At 41.9% G+C, this 25,389-nt stretch overlaps 2 protein-coding genes across 4 annotated transcripts in view; one reads left to right on the top strand and one right to left on the bottom strand.

Moving 5' to 3' along the window:
- Window positions 1-301: 301 nt before the first annotated feature.
- RRAGD (Ras related GTP binding D) lies at window positions 302-21,683 on the bottom strand. Its single transcript, XM_052690462.1, is given in 8 exon segments — window positions 302-4,099; window positions 5,997-6,145; window positions 8,116-8,258; window positions 13,474-13,588; window positions 14,594-14,793; window positions 15,218-15,513; window positions 21,019-21,562; window positions 21,564-21,683. Coding segments are annotated over 8 exon segments (1,704 nt in total). The 5' UTR covers window positions 21,669-21,683; the 3' UTR covers window positions 302-3,947.
- Window positions 21,684-24,372: 2,689 nt separating this feature from the next.
- ANKRD6 (ankyrin repeat domain 6) overlaps window positions 24,373-25,389 on the top strand; it is a 109,260-nt gene continuing 108,243 nt past the window's right edge. The window contains exons 1-2 of one of the 3 annotated variants that reach the window (XM_052690428.1): window positions 24,373-24,469; window positions 24,661-24,851. The gene's annotated coding sequence lies outside the window, so the exon portion shown is untranslated. Of the gene's footprint in view, window positions 24,470-24,660; window positions 24,857-25,389 lie in introns of those variants that run through there. The other 2 variants (XM_052690435.1, XM_052690441.1) reach the window with 2 other exon arrangements.

Raw genomic sequence — 25,389 nt, forward strand, 5'->3', positions numbered from 1 at the left:
CTTCAACTGATGATGTGTAAAATTGGAGAAGGTTTATAGGTCAGTGATTTTGGAAATATTATACTATTCAAAAAATTCCTTGAAAGAAATCACTGCAGTGCTTTGATAACATGAATTAAGACTTCATCACAGTACTGCAGTTTTACATGCAAGAAAACAAAGTATTTTTAATGAGAAAAAAATGTTCCATCACAGAAAACGAGGTCTCAAATGATGCATTTGAATTGTGCTTGACCCAAGTATTCTGTTGCTTTCATCTCCATGCTAACGCACAGTACACTTGTAGCCATATACTTTTAAGAAGACACTCCAATATCGCATAATTTTAAGGGCCATGATGATAATCAGAGGACTGGAACACCTCTTCTACACAGTCAGGCTGAGGGAGCTCAGCTTATTCAGTCTGGACGGGGCTCCAGGGAGACTTCATTGTGGCCTTCCAGTATTTAAGGGGCGATCATAAATACAGGTGGAATCAACTTTTTACATGGGTGGTAGGACAAGGGGGAATGGTCTTAAACTAAAGGAGAGGAGATTTTGATTAGATGGCGGGGGAAAGTTTTTCCACAGAGAGGTGAGGTGCTGGCACAGGTTGCCCAGAGAATGTGGATGCCCCATTCCTGGAGGTGTTCGAGTCCAGGTTGAATGGGGCTCAGGGGAAACATGATTTAGTGCTTAATCTAGCAGTTGGCAACTCTACCTACGGTAGGGGAGTGGAACCAGATGATCTTTGAGGTCTCTTCCAACCCAAGCCATTCTGTGGTTGTGTAATTTTAAATAACCAGTTTCCAGTGTGTGTTCAGGGATGCATTTTGACTCTTCTGTGCAGACCTCAACTGTAAGTTTTCGGAATTAATATTTTAAAGACATTCAGCTCCTAACTTCAAAAGTTCAGTGGGATACTGAATTGGTTTGGGTTTATTCTAAAACTGTTTTCAAGATTGCTAGATCTGCAACAGCCCCTCCCATGTTCAGACAACTGTGATGATACATAAAAATGGCAAACAGACTACCTATTTTGGAGGTATCGTACTACTCAGGACTTATTGCATCAATTCTAAGTGTTCTTTGGTGTTGTATTTTCTATATCTCTCTACACTGCTTTGTCAGAATTAGTTCTTGTAGCATATGGGGTATTTCCTCCCTTTCAGATAAAAACTAGAGTCTGAACGAAATTTAAAAAGAAAATGCAAGAGATTGGAAAAAAGTTGTTCTTCAAATAAGACAAGCCCATGCATGCCTCAGTGCTTAATCACTTCAGCTAGTATGTGAAAACCTGGGATACTGAATAGAAAGCAATTACCCAAAAATGCTACATGCAAGTCATTGCCTAAACTGAGAAACATCAAATTTAAAGAGTCTAATGAATGCATTTTAACCTTGAATGTTAAATATATTTGAAGCGTAATAAAACTGATGAAAATTATGCTCTCTCTGATAATATCCAATTTGATTATTTTTATTAGCCAAAGTCACCTTCACTACATTATGCATTACAGTTGATGTCAAATTCAGGAGGGAACTTCATGGTAAATGAATAGCTTAATTAACTCGATAGTCTCTCTAAGAAAAAGGGTACGCATGACTGCACAGATCTTAAGCCAAATATAAAGGAACAACATTCTTTAGTAGTTAGTACTCATACCACAGCCAGTGTGATCAGATGCTTTTCTTAATGCCTTGTCCAGCAATGAATACATGCTGGCATGTGTTGTTCATCTCACAAAATCACATATACCTGACAAGAATGAAGCGAAAAAAGACTGAGGCTGAGTCACAATGGTGGATCTCAACTAAATGGTCAAAAATTATGGCTGCTCTTCAATAAAAGTCCAGTTTGGAAGGCTATGGAAGGGCAGCTCTTACCCACCGTTTCTGTGGTGAACTCTGAAGAGAGCTTTGCCTTAACTGAAGGCTTGGTCTGAAAAGCCACCCTCACTTAACACAACAGGTGGTAACTGAACCAAAACTGAACTCTTTCACTTTCTGAAGCGCTCTGCTTTCGTTACAGCTACTGTGGTTATCCTTCACACTGCTGCCAGGATCAACACTTATTCTCAACATTTTTCACCTTCCTAGAATTACATTCCTGATCTAGTGAGACTTGGAGCCTAGATCCATCCAGTAGCCTACACCTATTTCTAAGAACTCCCCATGTATTCAGTACATTCATGCCGAAATGGCCAATTTGTTCCAGAAAGATAAATAAGTCATGCGTGTTAAGCAGCAGTAAGGGACTTGGAAACTACTAATTTCTCTTTTGGCAGATGCTTTTGAGGAGAACCTTTGCATTCAGTGCCAAGTGGCTCTCCCAGCTTATGTATTCAGTGCAATATTAGAGCCTCAAGATGTGTACAGCATACAGAAACTTTGCATTTACATTCAAACCACCACTGAATTTAGACTTGTTGAAAAATAAGGAGTTTAACCTGTGAAACAAAAGCCAGAAAACACTGGGAGCTCTTAACTCAGTAATAGACGCTCAGTACTATTCCTTGCCTTAACCAAAAGAAAACTTTCAAATTCCATCTCCCCTCCCATCTATCCCAGAGCTATCTCAGGTAGGGATAGACAAGTTTATGACTGAGTAAAGTGCAGCTCCCCTTGCCCAGTTCTGGTATACTGCAAACTGCGTTCCAAATCAAGCTCTTCCCACTCCCAGCAGCTGCTGACAACACCTTCAGAATGTGCACACAACTGGTTTGCAGTGGGATTGGGGAGCAAGAAAAAAGGAGTTGTTCTTCCAGCTAGGAATGACACTTTTGTATCATTAACTAAACAAAACCAGTAAACACAGAATTCAGAAAGTTTTACTTATCAGACTTCAGAAAGTCTGATAGTACTCGGATGTCCTGGTGGATCCTTTGACAAATCTGCTCATTTCTATATATTAAAAGTAGCAAGATAGTCTGATTACTGTAACAGGTTTGATTTCTCCAGTACTCATTTCAATTGCAGATGTACCCACAAGTAGAAGGAATCAGAAGTTAGTGCTTGCATCTTTAGGACTTCCATCAGTACATCTGAATGGCAGGGTAGAAATGCACAGATTCTTAACCGCAACAACCACAACTGTGCAGGCCATCAAAACAAATTTAGCAGCATAAATTCAATCTTTTGGACAAACCACCCTCCTCCAAAACCTTGTAAAAATACCAGTGCAACATAGAGCCATTTTACAAAACAATTGTCTTTATAGAAAGGTATTTTAGTGGTATACGCTGAGGTAAATGATAAAAGTAGACCCAGAGGGCATTACCAGTGTTATGAAGAACTCCAGATGAAATATGGCCAAAAGCCTGTTTTATAAAAGCTAATATTTACCTACCAGTTATGAATGTTTACCTACCAGTTATGATTGCTGGTAAGGTACTTATTGCTGTAATACTTCAAAATTACTTTTCAGGTTACAAATTGAAAAATATATGAAATTAGATCGATATGAATGTTAGGTATTAGCTGTAACAAATTTTAAAAGGCATCGTACCAAGTTTTCTTAATTGTTTACTAGCCAATTTGATTGTAGCAGGTAAATAAAATACAGCATACATTTTACCTGACGCCATGCATCAAAATCACCATAAAAACTAAGTTTATCAAAGTCCAACTCCACAAGGAAAACATGAAAAAGTGCAAATTATGTACCCATATTTCTGTCACAGCTGTTTTTTCTTAATATGGCATGAAAAAGGTTTACAGTATATATTAAGAAACTTCTTACAAGTGTTCACCTCAATGCTTATATATACAACATTTTGCTCAAAGTGCTCACTATATTAAAAAAACTGATTGGATAAAAATATTTAAACAGTGCTTTCTGAACGTTCAGGGAAAATTCATGTAATACATCAGTCCCATTGGTTTTCCTCTTCACTCAGTGCAATGAGATGCAGAAGTCACATCAACTTCATGAAATCTTAGCTCGCCACAGTGCCAGAAAACCTCAGTTACAGTGGCATTCTTGGTGTCCCATTAGGAGTGGGTCTCTTATTTTTTTGCACATGACTTTGATGTTTTCGAGATCTTACTACTTTCATTCTTACTTCAAATACTTCTTGTATGGCTTTTCGAAAACAATGGAAATTGTAGTCTATTAATCCTACAGAGACAGAAATGTTTTCCATATTAATAAAAACATTTACACAAATGAAGTAATCACAAATTTGATTATATTCTACATTTACTAAAATACCACATTCTTGCTCGAGGTCATAATCACTGAATTCTCCAGGCAATTTTTTTCTGTCCTAAGCAGAAGTAAATTTAATAAATACTAGTAATTCAGTGAGCATCACAGTTTCTTGTTACATCCTGTATTAACTGCACATATTGGTCTTAAGAGAACACAAAGAGAAGTACTTTGCCAGATAGGAAAGCTTTAACTTAAGAAAGAGCTTAGGAGAAACACTCAGGATACTACAATATAAATTAAACTCTTTCCCAAATTACAGTGTCATTTTGCAACTTTACCTCACAAAAGAACCATGATAAAAAAAATATCATCTAGCAGTAAAAAAAAATTCGTATTTTTTTTTATAATATATAAATTTGGAAACAGATACTCTGCAGCTATATTACCAAATAGCAGTACCAAAAACCACTTATACTTCATTTTACACCCTAACTGAAAACTAGCACAACAGTCATGTTGTTAGATTACATACATATATACTAGGCAGTTAAAATTACCATGTGAGTGGGCTGACTGTGATCCCACAGAAAAGCTGTAAAGCCATACTGGTAGTCAATCAGAAGACTTATTGGGTGCTATAAATTGTTTAATACTGCCATACAGTTTTAAAATTTTGGACAGGGTTAATTGCCATAAACTTTCCCAATGTTGTGGTTTCCATCTCAATTTCCTTAACAGGAGACAATGCAAATTTGAAATAGTTCATACCCAACATGTTAAACTTTCTTTTTTTCCAGAAATTGCTTTCCTTCTTCCTTGAGTTCAGACAGAGAACTCAGTTGAAGTTTCGAGATACTAAAATAAAACTGCATTAAAATACCAAACCATACTGCTCATGAATATTGACTTCAATACGAACTGTCCCAAATTATGCAGACACAACAGTTTGACACAAAGCCTAACAAGTATTTGCTCAAGATGGTGTCTTTTCTGAAACAGTCCTGTTAGTGTTACAGTAAAACTTTTTAATGCTTACAGCAAAACCAACATGGGCAGCAGCTAACTTTCAAAGACAGTAACAGTGGTACAGATACATGAGAGAAATTTGACCAGGTAAAGTTCTATAAAATAAAAGCTAAACAGCCTGCCAAACAGTTCAGCAGAGATGGCTTGAGTACTGCATTCACAAACACAAAGACACTGACTGGTGAATTAGTATCACAAGAAAAGGATCACAAGCCAAAATGATGGCTCATTTTTCCACTGTTCCTTTCCAGTCTTGGGACATTTGAAGCCCAGTAATTCAGTGAACACCACACCAACTAAGCAATGTGGTAATTAACTAAGCTTTCAGTGTTGACCTTGACTAGGATCAGGGCAGGATAAGAAATGTTAGGTACTTCAACTACAAAATGTAAATGCTGCCTAATCCCAAATATGCAGTTTTTTAAAAGCCTACTTTCAAAGACAAGAAAAGCGAGAACATATTTCTATCAGCTAGTTTCAATACTTATCCCTTGGTTATGGCACTCAAGCTGTTCCAAACTCATATGCTAGTGCCAATAGGTACAAAGCAATGCTAGCCAAGATAAATTGACACATTCTACTGTTGCAGATGGAAGCTTCATTGCAATGAATGTAAACTGTATGCTTTCTTATCAGAAAGCAGTCAAATGTATTTTTGATTTCATCTTAATGTCAGCACAATACTTCACGCCTTTAACCATATTATGTAAGCTCTATCAGGCTGTATTTGTAATATTTGTGATAGAGCGAGAGAATGGATCAGCTAATGGCAATCAGAGTTATTCATTAGTTTGTTTGTACAAGGTAAAATAATGTAATATTAGAAAGAGGTAAATACCTTTTCTCTCAAAGCTTTCTTCTCTCACAAAGCAAACAAGAGCAAGGAATTTTGTTACTTCTTTTAAATAAAGGACAGTTGTATTGTTCAGTTTTATGATTGCCATTGATTCTTTGTCATACGGAGTTCCAGTGCCATCATCTTTAAGCCTGAAAGGCAATATTCAAACAAGCAAACAAGATAAGGCATCAGATGAGTTAAAAGTATTTCCAAGTATGTGCTTGTGAGATCTTCTTAAATGGGTAGTTATCACTAATCTCCCAGAATAATAAGCATTGATAATATTTTAAGGCAACAGGTTTCACAGATGTTCCAGGAACAGAGGACAATAAATTAATTCCAATATCATGCTTTTAGTTTGCAGATAAAAACATAGACAGGCAGGTTTCTATGACAAATGCTAAATGATTGCACAAGAGACAGTGGCAGAATGAAACTGACTAGAATGCCTCCCTGTTGTATTATACAGATAATAATTTTGAACCACAGAACTGTATCTTTCTCTCCACACATACAAAAAAGGCTACAGAATCAGAATCCTTCATTGTAAAACTCTGTAAAACAAGTTCTTGTACAGTTCAGAGATCAAATCTAAAATCTAAAAGATACAGCAAAACACACAACTGAATAAATTTTACAGAAGTATTCAACAATCTGTTGTTCTTTTGCTGTTCTAATGGTTATTGTACACCTGCACCAGAATTTTCCCCCATACCTTCTCGAAGATCTATAAAAAAATCTATAAAAACAGGTAAGAATTTCAGACTACTGAAGACTACCACATTTTCAGAAGCAGATACTGTGGCTTAGCCTCCAATTCTATATACCTTAATGCACTAATACTTAATGCACCCCTGCCTTTCCAGGAATAGCTAGCATTGCACTGGGTCAAGCCATTTGAAACACCAACATAACTTGCAAGGAAAGTTGATGGCATCAAGCTGAGTAGTGCAGCTAACACAACAGAAGGGAGGGACACTGTCCAGAGGGACCTGGACATACTCAGTAAGTGAGCACATAAGAATCTAATGAGGTTTAACAAAGCCAAGTACAAGCGCTGCACTTGGGTCAAGAAAATCCCAGATAGGAATACAGACTGGGAGAAAAACTCATTGAGAGCAGCCCTGTGCAGAAGGACTTGGGGGTTTTGATGGGGCTGGACATGAGCCAGCAGAGTGCTACTGCAGCCCGGAAGGCCAATAGTATCCTGGGCTGCATGAAATGAGGCGTAGCCAGCAGGGTGAGGGAGGGGAATTATCCCTCTCTACTCTGCCCCCATGAGGCCCCATCTATACTGAGTCCAAGCCTGCAGCCCCCAGAACAGGAATGATGTGGAGCTGCTGCAGTGGGTCCAGAGGAGGGCCATGAAGACGACCAGAGGGCCAGAGAACCTTTCTTATTAAGAAAGGTTGAAGGCAAGAGGGTTTGGCGCTAGGAAGAATTTTTTTACTCAGAGGGTGCTAAAGTGGTGGAATAGGTTGCCCAGAGGGGTTGTGGATGTCCCATCTCTGGAAGCATTCAAGGCCGGGTTGGATGGGATCCTGGGCAGCCTGATCCAGTGACTGCCAACTCTGCCCATGGCAGGTGGGTTGGAACTCGATGATCTTTAAGGTCTGCTCCAACCTAAGCCATTCTGTGAGAGTTCTCCAATCACTAAAGGATAGGAAGCTGAAAAATACAAATTTTGTGCAGGGAAAAGAGGACAAGCAAAAAACTGATGGAAGAGGGAAGCAGCTCTTTAAGGCCCGCAGAGGCGATTAGCTATTAAACACAACTACATTCAGCCTCACATTTAATTATTTATTTTAAATGAGAGACATCCTTCTGTTGAATTTGGCCCTAGGGAACAAAAAGATGGTTAATATTTCCTTTTTCTTTAGGATGGCTACTTCCTACTCCTTCCCACAAAAAATAAATTACTCACACAGAAAGAGGAAGGTGCTCGCAAGAGAAGCCAGGCAAGGAACACTTTTGCTAGCAGGTGATCTGCACCTAACAGGCCCTTAATTTCCTCTTTCTCCCTTACTCATTCTCATTATTTTTACATCTACATAATTCTTATTTTGAGGTCATTCAGATTCTATGTACATAGCTTCATGAAAAGAAAAAAAATACTTACCCATATATACAAGAAATGTCAATCACAACATCTATCATATCACAGCAGAGCTCGTAAGTTTGCATATCCACTGGAGTGCTGTCCGTTGCAATATAGATCTTACTTACTACATCAAATAAAAATGCTTTCTCAATCCCAGAATTCTATTGAAGAAAGAAAGAAAAATGAAATATAAGCCCTATGTTTGATTAGTACCAAGATTTTCTGTTTCCCTACTTGCCTACTGCACAAAATGTAAGGTTAAGTAGGAGTTAATTTGCAGCCAAGCTCATTTTGAGCAATGACATATTTGTAGCAAGCTGTGATGACTACAGACCTTCTATATGCTTCTGTCTTTAATAGAAGTTAGGTTCCCAAATTTCCTCTCTAGAATAAATTACACTTGTTTTCAGTGTAAAATACAAGATAAAAAAAAAATTCCAAGATCAAGCTTCTGGGGTGCTTTTTCTGATTGTAGAAATGGACATAAAAAGAAACTGTAATTTAAAGTTATTCTAACTGGACATATAGGATGGTGAAAACAAAGAAAAACAATTGACAAAGACAGTAGGAATCAGGAACTAATTCCTCAAGGAAACTGAGAAATCAGTAGCTGTTCTACTGCATAGTTCCTCAGAACATTTTTTATTCAGAATCACAGGAAAAAGATCAGTATTTTGATGGTGCCTTTTCAGTTTTCATATAGAATTTGTCGTTAAAGACATGTTTAAGGCTTGCTAATGTGACAGCATCTATGCTCCTGTCATCCTGCCAAGCTAATCAAGACTCTCTCAGTACTGAACACGTATTATATCTGCAACTCTCAGATGGTAGGCAGGAACGCTAGCTCAGTTTCGGCTTATACTCTTTGTGTAGATAAGGCAAACTGCCATAAGCCTCTGTCTTCTAGAGTGGGAATAAAAAAACACCACGTGTACTGAAAACTGAAAACAGTAGCTTTGTGTGGTCATATCAAGACTTTGCACCTGGGCAGCTGTCCCAGCATGAACACAAAAGACAACTTCCCAGTATAGCTGAAGATCAAGCTGACAAATATGCTTCGGAATCCAGACACACAGAACAGAAGGAATCTTCTCCCTTTAAACTGTATTTTTTCCATATATGGGTCTCCTTTTAGTAGGATTTGAGACTGTTGCTATAACTGTTTCATAACTGTCAAAAACACTCTGAAAACCCATACCAACTTATAATAGTTTCAGCTTTTGTAATTATAGAAGTTTTCTTCTTTCTTTTGCAAGGGAATAACACATAATTAGTGACTAAAGTGACCCTCACACTTTCCAAATTCCCCATAATAAGCAGAAAGAATTAATTAGGTATTAATTCTTCTACTGCTGGACATCCAAATAAGTTGGAAATATTCATTCATAGTGGTAACAGAGGTGAATTTCTTGCATTTAATCATGGAAAAAGAGTTCATGAGTGGCTCATTTCTTTAGGTCATTAATAGAAAAAAATATTCAAGAGAAAGTATACTCTCTGGATACCCTATGTACATGAGCTGAAGCACATGATGACAAAGAGACTCTCAGAGAACTGGGATTATGCAGTCCGAGGAAAAGAAGGCACACTGCTGTCTATAAACCCCCTCTGGAAGGATGTGCAGAAGACAGGCCCAAACTCTTCTCAGAACAAGTGTTGAAGGGCAAGAGGCAAAAGACAAACTGAAATTCTATCTTAAAAAAAACAAAAAGGAAAACACACACACAAAAAAATCCAAACAACAACAAAGACCTTTTTTAGCATAAGAATGGTCAAGCACTGGGAGCACGTTGTGGAGTTGGTATCTTTAGAGATACACAGAGCTGAACTGGACCCAGCCCTATGCAAACCTGCACACAGTAGCTTGACTTTCAGCAGGAGCTGACCTCTAAAGGTCCTGCTCAGCTCATTTAGCTCCATGAATCTACGTTTTTTGAGAATTAAGAACAAAACTGTATGTGTATTTTTTTTGGTTATTCTGTCCACATTTAATAGCTGTGCAATTACAATATTCAAACAATACATAAATTCTGACAGCACTTCATATACTTCTACAGATGTAGTCGAGTAAGATTAATCACAGTTTACCTGTAAATACCATCTGAATATATTCCTTAAAAAGAAAACTACTTTTAAACAAAAGAGATTGGAACTTGAGCCCTGCAGTGTCATTCTTGAAGAGTCAATTATAAAATTTTATATTACGTAAGAAGAAAATCAGTTGCATATATAACTACCTTAAAATATTAAGATGTCAGTGACAATATTGTATCATTTAACAATGAGAAGCAATGTACCCATCTCAGAACTCTAGCAACTGCAGCCTGTCAACACTTACAGTGGCAGTTTAAAAGGTTTTCATCTTGAAATGTCTGCCATGCCAGCTATTACACATGGTAGTAGGGTAAAACTTGGCATCTTAAATCATTGTTGCATTAACTTGAAACTGATACACTATGGTAGGATCTGCTAGAAAACTGGCAAGACTCCTTCTGTTTAACTTTGTATGGTGACAGAAACCTCTACAAAAGGGTAGGCTGGGCTGCCAGTGATAACCACTAAATTGTACCAGCAAGAGCTCTCTGATTTTATTTGCTGGAGTTTTTAGTATGCCTTAAATTACAAAATCAAAAGATTTGCCAGAATGTTTGTGAGGATATTTATCAACATAACAGTAAAAACAATAATTATTGTTTTATTTTATTGAAGCCATGAGAAGACAGGGAGCTTTGGGTAAAACTTACTATACAATAGAGGCATCATTAACACACAGATAGCAAAAATGACAGTGAGAAATCAACTGTTAAATTAGATAAATGGGCTTATCTTTCACCTTATTGATAGTATGGAGACTAAGTCAGAAACTGGCCCTAAAAAGAAGTTTTTACACATTCCCACATCACACATCTTGACTACCTGGTAAGGCCATAGGGATAAGAAAAACAGACATCTCTCTATAGGAAGCTGATGTTAGCCAAAATTCACATTAATTTTAAACACCAAACCATTCTTTAGTTATTTTGTTTTACAGGCAGTTGGACCAAAGAACATAGAAGCAGTATTATAATGATCAAATGCACAAGCTGTATGAGCTAACACACTGTGGGACTATAAAAGTTGGTTAAAAACCTGAGGTGAACTCAAGGGTGATCACAGATCTATTTTTGTAATTACCAGCTTTTGTGTTGGAAGTCTTTATGGCATAAATGAAAGCACATCCTCATGAATATTGCTTCAAACCCAAACTAGAACACCAACACACCCACATTCTGATAACCAACACACTGGCTTCCTGAAGTAAGGCATGAACAAAATCTGTGTCAAGATTCCTAACCTGATTTGTTGTCACTGAGTTGCTAAAGAGGCGCCCACTAATTCTACACCAGAGAATGATGTTTAGTCTTTCTATGGTTGCAAGTAAGAGTCATTCTGAGCCTACTGTCTACAGATGAAAGATGCTCTTCTAAGCAGAAAGCAAGCTTTCTGAGCACACAGTAAAGCAGCTACATCTTGTTCTATGTCACTGACTGTTATGTTTTACTTGGAGCTAAGAAACAGGTTGAGACTCTTGGCCCTAGGGGCAGAGGAAATAGCTTATCTCTCAGGAACACTTCTCTAAATTTCCCATTCATTTGAATGAGTTGTTCTGCCCGACCAGTCATATCTGATACTCTAGATATTATGGGGCCTTCAGTCTGGGTGCCCCACATGCACAAACAACTGTTGTCAGTAAGGAAACAGCTCATGCTCGAGTCATGTAGTGGTTTGGTACAAACTTTTCAGCAACTCCAAACAGTGAGAAGACCCTAGACAGAGATCAGACTCGTGATATGAGTAACCAGGGCAGTTCTGGAATTACGAAGATTATCATTCAGCCAGCTTTCTCATTAATACTATATAGCATATTCAAAATAATACCTAATTGCTTCAGAACTATAATCATTACTTTTCTACCCTAAGTAGAATGAAGGGCTGGATGACAACTGGCATTCAGTACAGCCATTTTCTTGGAATGAGATCTTTGTCATAAACCATTCCTTATGAATTGGTTGCCTAATAGTAAGAAAATAAATTTGGGAAAGACACTTCTTTAATCCTAGCTCTCCCTTTCAGCAAAACAGCCAACCACCCTCTCTCCCAATTTTCACACCCCACACTGAGAAACTGTGAAGTCTTATTTTATCCTACAGGCTGTTGAATGATATTAAATAATTTCATGACTTCAGAATCACAAAAAGGCAAGCCAAAATGCCTTGTTTGGAAACTAAAGTTTGACTAATGCTAATGCGAGGTACAAGAATGGGTACAGTTCCAGGAGCCACTAGGATCTGAACTAATGCATCAAGAAAAGGGGGGGAAACTCTCCTTTCTCACAACTACTTAATGTGTTTCCCATTCCTCATTGTCACATGTCCCCGTTTCTAACCTTGGGCCACAAAAAGAGTATGTTGGTTTCCTTCATGAGCTGCTTTTGACTAAATGAAACAGGCAAAAGAACCGGACAGTCTTCTCCTGTATGACTATGTGTCAGAGTGACTCCATAAGGGAACAGGCAGGTGTAAAGCATAAAGGAAGGGAACAGACCATACATCCAGGAGCAGTAAAACTAGCAATTACCTCCACAGCAACAGCAGGATGTTAGATATACAAAGTTCCCTAACTGGCCTTGGAAGTAACTGTGGAAGCTGTGAAAGCTGTGGTGGACTCTACCTCCAAAATGTTAAGACTACATTTTCGTAAGAGAGATAAATCTCAATGCAAAATAGAATAAATTCTAGGTAGTACTATAGACAGTTCTCTTACATAAAAGGTCAGACCAGATGATGCTCCTTTAAGAATTTATCAACACAAATTTCAAGTACTACTTTAAAAACTGCATACAGCACAGACTTTTGTAACACTCAAATGAACTTAAAAGCAGGAAAGCAATGACTTTTTCTCTCAGAGAGTGGTCAGGCACTGGAATGGCTGCCCAGGGAGGTGGTGGAGCTGCAGTCCCTGGCAGTGTTCAAGAGATGTCTGGATGAGGAGCTATGAGATACAGTTTAATGCTTGTGGTAGCAGTGGTAGTGGGAGGATGGTTGGACTGGATGTTCCTGTAGGTCCTTTCCAACCTTGTGATCCTATGATTCTATGACTGCTAATGCACTTTATGTGCCATTTTCACTCATAAAGTGCTGTACCTCAGCAGATCAGCAATACTGTCAGACAAGGAAGGGAGGCCTAGCTTCATGTGAGTGCATTTCAGCTATATTTTGATAATTCCTCTGAATGTTCACGTTGCTCACAATCTCTCAGAAGGCAGCGAATAGGATATTTCAGCGTGCGTGATGGTCATAGCTTCATCTATAGACAAAACATGTAGCAAGTACTTACTGAAATAAAGATGTTAAGCAGATTTTCCAGTGTTGGGAGCTGTGGAATCAGTTTCTGTACCACTTTGCTAAATGCTTCAAATATAGAATGATCATATATGCTTGTCAGATAAAAGCTGGAAAAAAAAATCACCAGATTTTTCTTTTAGTTACATACTGTGAACATGATGCACCTTTCATAACATGAGTGAAACAAAATATTGTCAAACAGCAAGTGCCTACAATTATGCAATTACCCCTTGTGATCAAAAGTCACATGTTATGACTGAAGCACAGGCCTTCATACGGAACTAAATTCTCACAATTATACTTGCTACAGCAATGCATACCTCCATATAAAAAACAGACAACAACAAAACACCTAAACAATGCAAATGAGCACCTGATGTAGGACTTCATGATGTAATTCCCCTTCATAATGTAATCTTAGAAAACATTTTTCAAATTGCAGAAGAGGAACATTACTGAACATAGGTAGTGTGACTTAATTTTTTGAAAGCTGGACCCATTTTACAATGCACAATGCAGTCAGGTTTTTAAGAGCTCTTAAGTGTTTACAGGTTCATAAAACAGTCTCTTTCTATACATCCATTTGTACTTGGCTATAAGCACTAAAAATAATATGGAAACTTGATGTCTCCCTAGTTTCTAGTCTATCAAAGTTCACTGTTTTTAACTGTTTGCTACAATCATTTGCTTTATCACCAGATACAAGACAGGTGCTCTCTCTTTGCCTTCCCAAGTTGCTCTGAGGAGGCTGCAACAATGAGAACTAGTGACTGGGAGATGACAGTGAGACAAGGAGCAGTTTCGAAGACAAAAGTGATGTGGATGGCATATGCATTCTTCTAATTTCAAGACAGAAACTGCAGCAAAAACTGTCAGGACTCTGACATATTTGTCATCCGTTTTTAAGCATTTCTGCTCCTTACCTTGCTTTTCAAGACAGCGCTCAGAAATAAGATACTGCATTTGACCTGAGCCAAACAAATTATCTGTGACTTTTTCCTTCATATGTCAAAATCTTTTTGCTTGCTACTTCAAGAGAACAGAAAATATTAACTTGTTAAATAAACAGCTTCTCTCCAACTTAAGATTTTTTGTACAGCAGCTTTTCTCACCTGAGATGAATTTTCTCCAATCCAGCATCTGCAAGGTCATCATTTGCCCTCTGGTGAATATCTCTTTGTGTTTCAATCTTGTGATCGTCAGATAAGCCATCCACTTTATGGATAAAGATTTCAAAGTTGATGTCTGGATTCACTTTATATGCTCTGGTCACAGTAAGATGCAGCCGAGCTAATGCTTCCATATAATCATCCTAATGAAGGAAAAATAAAAACTGCAGGAAAGATGTGCAAAATATCTAAAATATTACAGTGATTACTTTTAGATAATGCTACAGATTAACAATATCTTAGGTTCTTTATTTCTTATAATAGAAAACTGAGCTTGTACCCAGCATGTGCACTGACCTTAAGCTGTCAGCACTTGGGAGACTGAACAAGAACCTTGCGATGTTAAAGCAGTTAACTGTTTTAAACATCTTGCAAAAGGAGATTAAAAATAGCCAACCAGCTCTTCAAGTTTTAATGACTTCCTGTAAATGTGCTTTTGTAACCATAAGTTATTTATTTGCTTTGAAGAATCTATGTTTTCCACTTGTATGTTGCTAAAAAAAAAAGATAAAGGTAGCTTAAATGCAACCCCATACACACTTTTGTTTTTGTTTTTGTTTTTTTTACCTGAGAGTCAATAACAAATATTAGTGCTCCAGTGCCTCTGAAAATCATCTCATAGTCAAATGTGGGGTCAAAGAAGTCAATCTGCCCAGGAAAATCCCATATCTGAAAGTTGACAAAGGAGCTGTTGGATACATCCTCTCTGCAGATTTTGTTTGTGCTTTCCAAGAAGAGGGTCTCATTTGGTGACATTTTGTGAAAGACAACTTTCTGAATGGAAGACTTCCCACTTCTTCTCAAACCCATGAGCAGGATTCGTGGCTTAACTTCAGTACTGAAGGGATCATTGAAATCCAAAACTGAATAAAATCATACAAGAAGAAGAGTAACATACTATAGCAACATAATTAATGAGTAACTGACAGATGACATGAATCTAACATTTATTTTCATGACATTCTGAGTTGGATTTATGCAAACATTACTGATTTTTAAACTGAGGGAACTGCAGACATTTCAGCCTGGATTCTTTGCCCCTGAGTGGACTAAGAAAAACTACTTTTCATCCATAGCAGAAGCTGCAGACAGCATGCTTAGTTTGTACATGAAAATTATTTTATCCCACAGCCATCCTAACATATGTAATTTTATTGTAACACAATAAAACATTCCAACTCAACTTTAAAAAAAGAGTATCCAGTAACAAATACCTCTGTCAACCAACAGCTAGATCATGCTTCTGGAAGCAAGAAGTGAGCTTGTGTTAGTTACATTTGTGTGACATTGTAAAGCTACACAAAAGCTTCCTTCCTTCCTCTAAGCAAAGGAATCACACATCCCAAGAGCCATAGGAAGAGGACAACTCAGCAGGCACACATCTTCTCCTGTTGGGACTTAAAGCACAGAACTGAGCTCAAGAGAAGTCCATTTCTAAGGCCATTATGATTTCACCTGCTGTTAAATGATTTGTGTTACAGTCTATACAAAGTTGTTATCCAATAAATAAGATTACAGGATAACCCTTGCCTATCTGCAGAACAAAGACCTGAAAACACCATTATTCAGTTGTGTTACCTACTGTAATTTGAAACTCATGTAACTAAAAGTTAACATGTTTCAGGGATGATGCAGTTATATCAGCATAAAGGGACTTAGAGGAATAAACTATATTGATAAATTCATATGGATATGACTATATTGCCTTTCACACTGGAAATCACACCCATTTCAGTTTCAGGAATGTCTAATTAAGATAGCTACGTCAGTCTAAACTCTTACTAAAATGTAGTAGGTCTGTAACTTTGAAATGTCTCATGATGCTGAGCTGAACCTAGTGCTAAATATAGTGGAAAAAAGTTTTAAAATAATACTGTGATATCCTGTTTGCAGGACCAAACATAAGCAACACAAAATGCCAATGTTCTATCTATAGAATAAGGCTCTCGGCACACAGCAGTCAGGTTTAAAATGTAGACCATACAACAAGCCAAGCACACAAGATGTCAGACATCCCTTCTCCTACCTACTGCATAACAGACTGTCCAACCTAATTCAGGGCAGAGGGAAATTGCATTTCTTACTCATTTTCTGCTAAGGTGAATTTGGAATTGCACCACCTGCTGGCTCACCAGTACTTATGGCTCTCACTGTGAGTCCCTGGTACCACAGTGACTGACAGACCATTGATCTTTGAGATCCTGTGCATTTTGACAGGCCTTGGCAGTTATTTCCACGTACTGTGCTTTGTCCTGCCTCACCTACAGGACACTGCCAACCTGGAGCAGCACGCAGATGAAATCCTTCAAGCAAAATAGCAGCAAGCTGCTGGGGACCGTAAGGTGCTCATCCTCCTAATGCAACAATGGACAACAGCAGCTGATCCTCAGGCAGCAATATTTAGGAAGTAATTAACGGCAGTCGACACACTGCTCTACCCTTCCTGTCAACGTGAGCAATAATATCATTCTGTGACTGCATGAAATATGTGCCTAAGATACTTCAAACCAAGACAGAGAGGAATAATAAGCCTCTGCTCTAAGACAATGTGACAGCATTCATTACGTTCTGCGGGGCGCAGTCTTGTCAACAAAGCAAACCAAAGGAGTAAGATTTAACAGCTTCTTTCACTCCGCTCTCCTTAATGCACAAATTCTCTACAGCTGCTAAAAATATAATGATTTATTAATGTTCATACATCCATACATCCTGCAATCTACATCTTGACTACCTGAACGGAAAATAACTTAGTCAAAGCTTTACAAGAACTAGTTTGAATACATCATTTTCAAAATGCATACAAAAACCAGACTTTGGGTTGATGCTTTATTGCATGTTCCAAAGAATTATAAAAAAAACTCCACTTTGCTTGGTTCGTAACAGAACCTACCAAGTCTGGTTTGCTGTGTACTGTTTCCCTTTCCTCTCTCCACCACAGTAACACCAACTTCCCTGTATGTCTTATGACATACCCTCCAAAAAACTGATGTGACATGCTGTGGCTGATCTGGAGCTGACCACACGCCTCAACAGCACACAGGCGTGCACCAGGCAGCCAAGTGCTGCCGCAGCATGCATCCATTTGCTTGCCTGTCTCTGAGAACACTTTCACTGGAGCCTCTCCTCTCAGCACTACCTTTCATCAAGCCTGCACAAACTCAATCATTTGAGACTTCTTTCCTTCAAATTCTAGTGTAGGTGGTCAGTAGTTCCCAAAGTTCTGACAAGTAATGAGACAAGAAGACAGGGTAGCTACTTCTTTAAGAAACAGGCCAAAAAAATGCACAGGTACCTAAAACAAATATTTAGAATAACTTGGAGTTTTAAATTGTTGCTATATTATGTTTTCCCATGTAGACACGTTTTTATGAACTGTAATACTTACTAGAAAGGAATCACATTAAAACCATATTAAAGAACAGAGTTGGAAGTGCAAACAGTTATTAGCAAGTAGAGTGAATGCTGTCTCTTCTACTAGTAGGAGTGCTACTTAGCTCTTGGAATTCTGCCAGTTCAAAGACAGGGAAATGTGAATTAATATCATCCAAACCTGACTAGATAGCAGAGCTGCTGTAGCACTTTCCTTGGAGAGGGAGTTAGAAGATTACCTTATATGTAAAGGAATTGGATGATACACTGCCTGCCCACATTCCTTTCCAGAGTACATGACAACTCCTTTAATTTGCCATAGCAATGTCAGTAGATGTATCCTCGCAACTTCCCAGATTGGGTTACTAAGCAAGAATATACTATGCATGAGAAACATTAAACTATTCTCTGTTCCATAATGGGAAAGATAATTTTCCATGTCATCAGATGAGACACGTTTCCTACTTCATTCACTTTCGCATAGTCATAAAATGCCAGTTTCTAGCACATACCAACAGTTCTCCTTCACATTTCAACTCCACTAAGCAGCCACAAAGAACACTCTGGTTAGAAGCTAAAGCCTTTGAAGCATCCACAAATTAATTTTAACAAACCCCAAAGCCCTTTCACAACACAGAAGGACTCAATTCCTGACAAAATTTCTTTAACAGCAGGTAGTGCGCGTTTATGGAGTGTTACTCGTGTGCGTTGCAACACAAAGAAGAGCCCAGCTGTGAAGAGTTGGGAACTGCACATAGCTGGTCTGTTTCACCAGGACACAAACAGAATGAATAACGTACAGCCAGAATGTTTAAAATATTCATCGATAATTAACAGTTTTTGAAACCCATCCTAAATTCCACATCAGCTACAATTATTTTTCAGAAGCCTGGGTCTATCAGTGCTCCACAGCCACGTGTGAAGGGGATGCAATGTCGGAGGGTGCATGTTTAGATCCCATCAGCAAGAAGACCGCAGTTCTCAAATGTACAAAGCACAGAAGCTCATCTGTTCATTCTACTATGTTAACAATCTCTTCCAAGACCATTTTAACTAATAGAGCTAAGAACGATTATTTTTTTGGCCTACTAATGCAATTACGTCATTCTTTTCTTAAGCTTTTACCTCTTCTATAGAGGAGAACTACCAGTCCCTTACTTTTCATATAAGTACCCATAAGGCCATTCAACTCATGGCATTTTCAGCATTACTGGGACTGTGGTGTTTGCAGTTTTTAAGACAATAGCCTTATAAATATACACACTGCACATCTTCAATGCTGAAAGTGGCCTGAGCCTGAAAAGTTAACAGAAAAAGCTTATGTGCAATCAAGTGAGCCATTCAGCTACTGTGGGTTTATGAACATTGCAGAAATGCCTGGTGGAAGGAAATTCTTGTGGGCAAAGACTCAGAACCAGAAGGCTTGGCTCTACTCTACCACAGGTGCAGCACTCTGCAAGGATCCGACTTCAAGCTACTTCTTCGGACACTCTGCAGGAAGTTTCTCTGCTTGTAAATACTTTTTAAATGCAAGTATCCAAACAATGAATAGGTGTTATGTAAACCAAGTGCTTCAAGGTATTTGAGTATGAGCCCATGCCTAAAGTCAAAAGATGAAGTGGAGAACAAACAGCAGTCATTTCAGCTCAGGTTGGAGTCAAGAAAACAGCAGAGGGTGAGAGATGACCAACACAGCGTTTTGAAATATCCTGTGTGCCTACGTGCACAAATTATGCTTTTACTTTGAAGCCTGGCTTCTCCCTTCACTTTCAACAGCCACACGTGGAGGCTGGGATACTGTATTTCAGACTGCTTACTGTACAAAAGCAGGAAGAAATAGGATAGAAACTGGGAAAAGGAAAGCCCCTTGCCCCAAGGCCAGTTTCAGACTCACAAAGTCCAGATCAACCCCCTCTTTTCTCTCCAGAGACTTCAGAACCAAGCAGAAGAGCAGGGGGTATGGCTGGTACAATAAGCCTTTGTTAGCCCTGGAGTGGAGAGGTCTCTTCACTTGCCTGCTATTCAGGATGTCAAGGTTTGTTTTCATTAGGTACAATATTCTCATGTTACTGTGAAGAAGCAATTGCCATTTTTTAGCAATTTAATAAAGCTCCCATTGAAAAATTTCCAAATAAATTCCTCCGAGAGCAGAAAATGGATTACTTCTCTGCAGAAGGTGCTGTCGGTTTAGTACTAAATAAATGCACTGAAATACATTCTCTCTGCATCAAAATGAAGGCGATTCCTCAGCAGCTTCACGCAAGACATCAATTAGTTTCAGTTACATCTCTGGCATCCCAGCGTCCTCACAGCCCCACGCCCGAGCTTGGAGCTTCGACTGCTCCCAAACTGTGGGAGTCAGTCAGCCCCCACGGCAGCTCGCAGCACTGGGCTTTCTGAGGAAAGGCTAACCAGCACGTAGCCTTACAGCACGCAGCCCTTTGTTCTGCAATTATTAGAAAGCAATTCTCATTTCACATGGACGTCCCCAGAGCCCTCCGAGCTCCCGAGCGAAGCAGCGTTCCCAAACCCACGCTCCGAACGAGAGCAACAGGCTCTGAGCCGGCGCGCCTCTCCCTGCGGAGCGGCGCTGCTCCCCTCGGGACGCCCGCATCCCCCGCACCCATCCCCGCCGACCAGCACCCGCGGGCCCCGGGCCGAGCCTGCAAACCCGACGACTGACACCGGCAGCTGCCTGCCAGCGCGGGGCCGCCGCTGCCTTTTATAGCCGGCAGCACCCCTCCCCGGTACGGCCGGCTCGCATCTCGCCCAGACGGGGAAACGCGAGGGGACCATCCCCCTCCCCGCAGCGCTTTGTCTGCGTTTCTCCCCCCCCGCGCAGCCGGTCGCCGCCCGGCAGCCTTCGCTCAGCCCCCGGCAGCCCCCCCCGCTCCCGCTGACCCCGCCGCCCGCGCGGCTCCCGGCGCGGCTCCTCCCGGCCCCACGGAGGCCTGCTCCCCCGCCCCACGCCCGCACCGGCCGCGGCTGGTAGCACTCACACGCCTCATCGCCGCCGCTCTCCGCGTCCCCGTCCGAGAAGGACTCGGCCCCGTCGGCGTAGCCCGCCAAGCCCACGATCTCCTCCTCCTCTTCCTCCTCCTCGTCCCCCTCCTCCTGGGGCAACTTCCTCGGCACCTGGCTCATGCCGGCCGCGCTCCCCGCCGGGGCTGCGAGAGGCTGCGAGAGCCCCTCTGCCTGCCGGCGGCCTCGGGGGGAGCCCAGGTGCCGCGCCGCCGCCACACGGCCCCGCGCCGCCGCCGCCGCCGCTCCCTTCCCCCGCTCGCCGCTGGGCGGAGAGCGCGGCGCCGCGACCCGCGTCACCTGACGCGCAGGCCGGGCCCCGCCGCTGCCGATACCGGCCCCGAGCTGAGCCCGGGCTCGGCGCCGCGAAGCCGGAGGCGGCGGTCTGAGGGCTGCCGCAGCGCGGGGTCCTGGAGCCGTCCGTGGTGACGGCGCGGCTTCTGGAAAGGGAGGGCCGCTGGGTGCGCGGGGCCGCGGTGGCTGTGGGGCGTCAGGCAGCCGCAGACAAAAATGATCATTTTTTTATTGCAGTTAGGCATTCTATAGGGTTTGAAAGCTCTTTGCCAGGGCTCCCGGCGCTGCTTTTGCTTTCTCGAATTGCTTTAAACGCTGACCCTCTGGCCATCATTCTGTGCAGCCCGACCAGAGAAAGTCACCTCTGGTAGCTGGGCTCCACCAGTACGTGCTGTCTCTTTCTGTCCACTGACTGCCTCTTATCAAGAGGCCTTCGGGCTGCTCTAATCCACTTGAGATAATGGAGGAACAGCTTTTTCCAGAGGGGAAAGAGAGGAGGAATCCATCCTTTACATCCCCTGTAGTGACAGATCTACCAATATGCAGATTTCAATAAATGCCTTTCCTTATTCTCAACTCATCCCCCTGCTTGGAAGTTTTTTTCTGTGAACAGCTTAACAGCTTACCAAAATGTGATGTGAAATATTTTAACATTAAGTCCATTACAAGGATTCAAGACTTAAATGTAGAGCAGGAACGTACACCAGTATTGTTTCTGTCTTGGAACAGCCCTTGGAGACACCAATGTGTTGAAAACCCCTGATAGAAACAGAAGGAAAGTTTCCGTGTTGGTAATAAAGACCTGTCTGTCTTGCATGCCACAGATCACATCTGCACAGGAAGGGCAGCTGGTTTCAAAGCTGATCAGGGAAAGCAGGGCTTGCCCATGGCCTGGCTGACTGTATCAGATTTCTTTTACACAAAGGGCTGTGAAACAGCAGCAGTCACAGATAATAATTTGGAGATACTGAAATACCAAATGAAGGCGTGGAAGCTGAGGTAGGACAGCACTGATTACAGCACACTTCCCACAGTGCTGAAGCCAGTGACCATTTGTTTGACTACAGCTTCAGGTTTAGAGCCCTCTAAATGCCATGCTCAACTCCAGGTAGATTTCTTTGAGTGGAGCTTGAAGCATTTCTGCCAACCTCTGGGCAATATAATCCATCCTGGGCTCTGTTTGAACTTCAGGACTTGTTTATCCTCTGTCCCTTTACCACCACGTTGCTCTATCCCCTCCACATTTCATCTTTTCTTTTTTTCTTTTTCTTTTTCTCCTTTTCCCCCTTTTCTCTTTCTTTTTAATCTCTTTTCTTCTTTCATCAGATCATTTCACTCCCAAGCCTGCTGCACACAATGAAGCACTGCCATGCCTGCACTCGCAGACTGCTGGTAGGGGAAAGTGGACATGGGTCTAAGTCTTTGAATACACACTGTCTAAGATATTGCATGTGAGCGGACTGCTTCAGAGGGAGTTACATTTCACAGACACGACAAATATTTTCTGTTTCAGGCAAGTGAGGGAATTCCTCATGACTTTCTCTTCCTGACAGAAAACAAAACTAGAAAAGAGAACACAAAGCTGACTCTCTGGATGAAAGAGATTAACGACAATTGAGCACAGGTGTATTCTTGCTGACATCGCCATATTCAAGGGGCCCACCCACATCGAGGTTTGTGGGATCAGGACAGTCTCATCCTGCTTCTTTAAAGGGGAAAAACTCCCATCAGATGGCTTGTAGATCAATGCCAGGGAAACCCTTTTTTTTTCCTGCAACGTGTTAATATCTTGTTTCTCAATCATAACCATCAAAGTTCTCCTGCAAGAATTTGCACATGTGGAACTTACTTAACACACAGCTTAACTGTTACTTGCACCAATACTTCTGTTCCCATGTCAGAATTTTACACAGTATCAATAAAGTTCCCACAGAGAAGGCCTAGACTGAATATGGGGAATGAGGAACCAAAGCTGTAGCGTAAGCAATCACAGCCTACTTTTGTGCATTTCAGCAATTATATTCTGATTTCTGTAACACTGTCAGGCTTTGGACTAGCACAGTAATCCTGACCAAGCTATAGAGTCAGTGAATCTATAGAACATTGAGAAGCAAGAATTGGTGTGAATACTGGCACAGAATATGAATACCATCATAACTGTTTCGTGAACAATGTATTAGACGGGGGCACAATGTTGGGATTGGTACAAACCATTCACAAGTATATATTCATTGCAAGTTTTAGTGCCTGTGATGCTTTGATGTTTGCTTCATTCAGGCCATCATCCCGAGAATGCCTCCTGGCAGAGGAAGAGGACTTTGCACCAAAATGCCCACAGTATCTCTGCATTAGGAACTGTGTTGCTCTGTTTTCTCTTTCTTTGGATCCCTCCTCTGTTATGCTACTTTGCCTACTCGCACCAACCCCTTTCTCCTGTCCTGTTCAAAAATGTTCCTGTCTAACTTACCTTCCTGCCAGTTTGTGAATTACTGATTTACACACATGAATGCCCACACAGACATATGGCTGAGGTGCACCAAAGGGCCCTGCAGTGAAGAGAAGGCTGGGTGATGCGGTGCTCAGGTGCAGCAAGCTCTCCCCCGGGCTCTCAGACTTCAGCCCAGCCCTGGAAGCCTGCTGGCTGGAAGAGCACCTGGCTCATCTGCGTTCGGTGCTCTAGCACGACTTGGGCTTCTCTGTCTCCACGACTACCTTGCAGAAGAGCCTGCATTCAGGGAGAGCACCTCAAGACCGCGTCGACGCTCTGGCTCCGTACCAGCCCGCCCTTTCCCGGCCTCACGCTTCTCTCTCCGACCTGCCCGCCCGCACCAGGTAGGGCTGCCGAGCGACTCGCCGCCCTCCACGTCTCTGCACTGGAACACCGCGAGGGCACCGGGGCGGCAGCGGCCCGGCAGCTCGGCGCGGCGACTCCCCGCTGGCCGCTCCCCTCTCCTCGGCCGGGTCGGGCCGGCGGGGCGCCGCCGCTGGGTGTCGCCGTCGCAGCGGGCACGGCTCGGCGGCACCACCTCCGGGGCGAGCGGGCGGGCGGGCTGGCGGCGGAGGTGGTGGGGCTCGTCCCGGGCGCGGACTGCAGCGCGGAGCCGAGTCCAGGAGCCGCAGCCCGGCGGCACGGAGGTGAGGGGGCCGTGGGAAGCGCGCTCGTAGGGGCGTGGGCCCCGCGGAACGGGGGCCGATGTCCGCGTGATGAAAGCGTTGCGTACCGCGGCCCCCGGTAGGAGAAGGGGAAGCCCGGCTCGGGGAAAGGGGTGGTGTGCCGGAGCCCGCGTCGGGTTTGGTGTAAACCCGCTCTCCTCCCAACTTCTAAGGCAGCGGCTGATGAGAAATGGAAACCTGGCTCGAAGTCGTCCTTCCTGTTGTTGACATCACCTGAAAACTTCGCCGGAGATTTCCACGGGAGCGCTGCGAGCTTGGGGCTGCTCTGTGAGTAGGGGCCGACTGCGGGTCCCGCTATCGCAAACCTCGATAAAGTGCAGCGTGCATCGTGCCCTGCCCTGCCGTAAGGTGCGTGCTACAGCGGGAACATAGGCAGCTCTCTACGCTTTTATTTTTGCACTTATTTGGGTTTACGTTTGGGATTTCTAGCGTGTGCGTGACCCAAAGGGCACGTTGATCGGCTGCTGAATACCTTTCATGCTTAAGGAGAGCACTGAGAGGTATCCGAGATGCCCCAGAGGCAGGTAGAGGAGTGGATTCCACCCCCTCCCCCTCCCCCTCTCCCTCTCCCCCCCCCCCCCCCTTATTGGAGTTATTGAATGGACTTAAAATGTCTTCCTCATGTTAAAGCAGGAACCCACTGGGAAGATCAGTAAATCGTTCTCTGTTCAAAGATGCAAAATGTATCCAGGACTGAATGATTTTGTGGCACTGGCTAGGCATGGTCCAAATCCCATAGTAGGGTAGGTAGAATGCATGGCTTTATTCACAGGAGAATGTTATTTACCTAACTTGTTTGCTTTCGGTGTGATATGTCCAGGTGTGCAGGAAGTTTTTGTAACAACTTAATTGGAGCTCAAGCCTGCCAAAATGTTTTGTAA

Source organism: Tympanuchus pallidicinctus, unplaced genomic scaffold (genome assembly GCF_026119805.1).
Source record: "Tympanuchus pallidicinctus isolate F22 unplaced genomic scaffold, pur_lepc_1.0 scaffold1, whole genome shotgun sequence".
Lineage (NCBI taxonomy): Eukaryota > Metazoa > Chordata > Aves > Galliformes > Phasianidae > Tympanuchus > Tympanuchus pallidicinctus.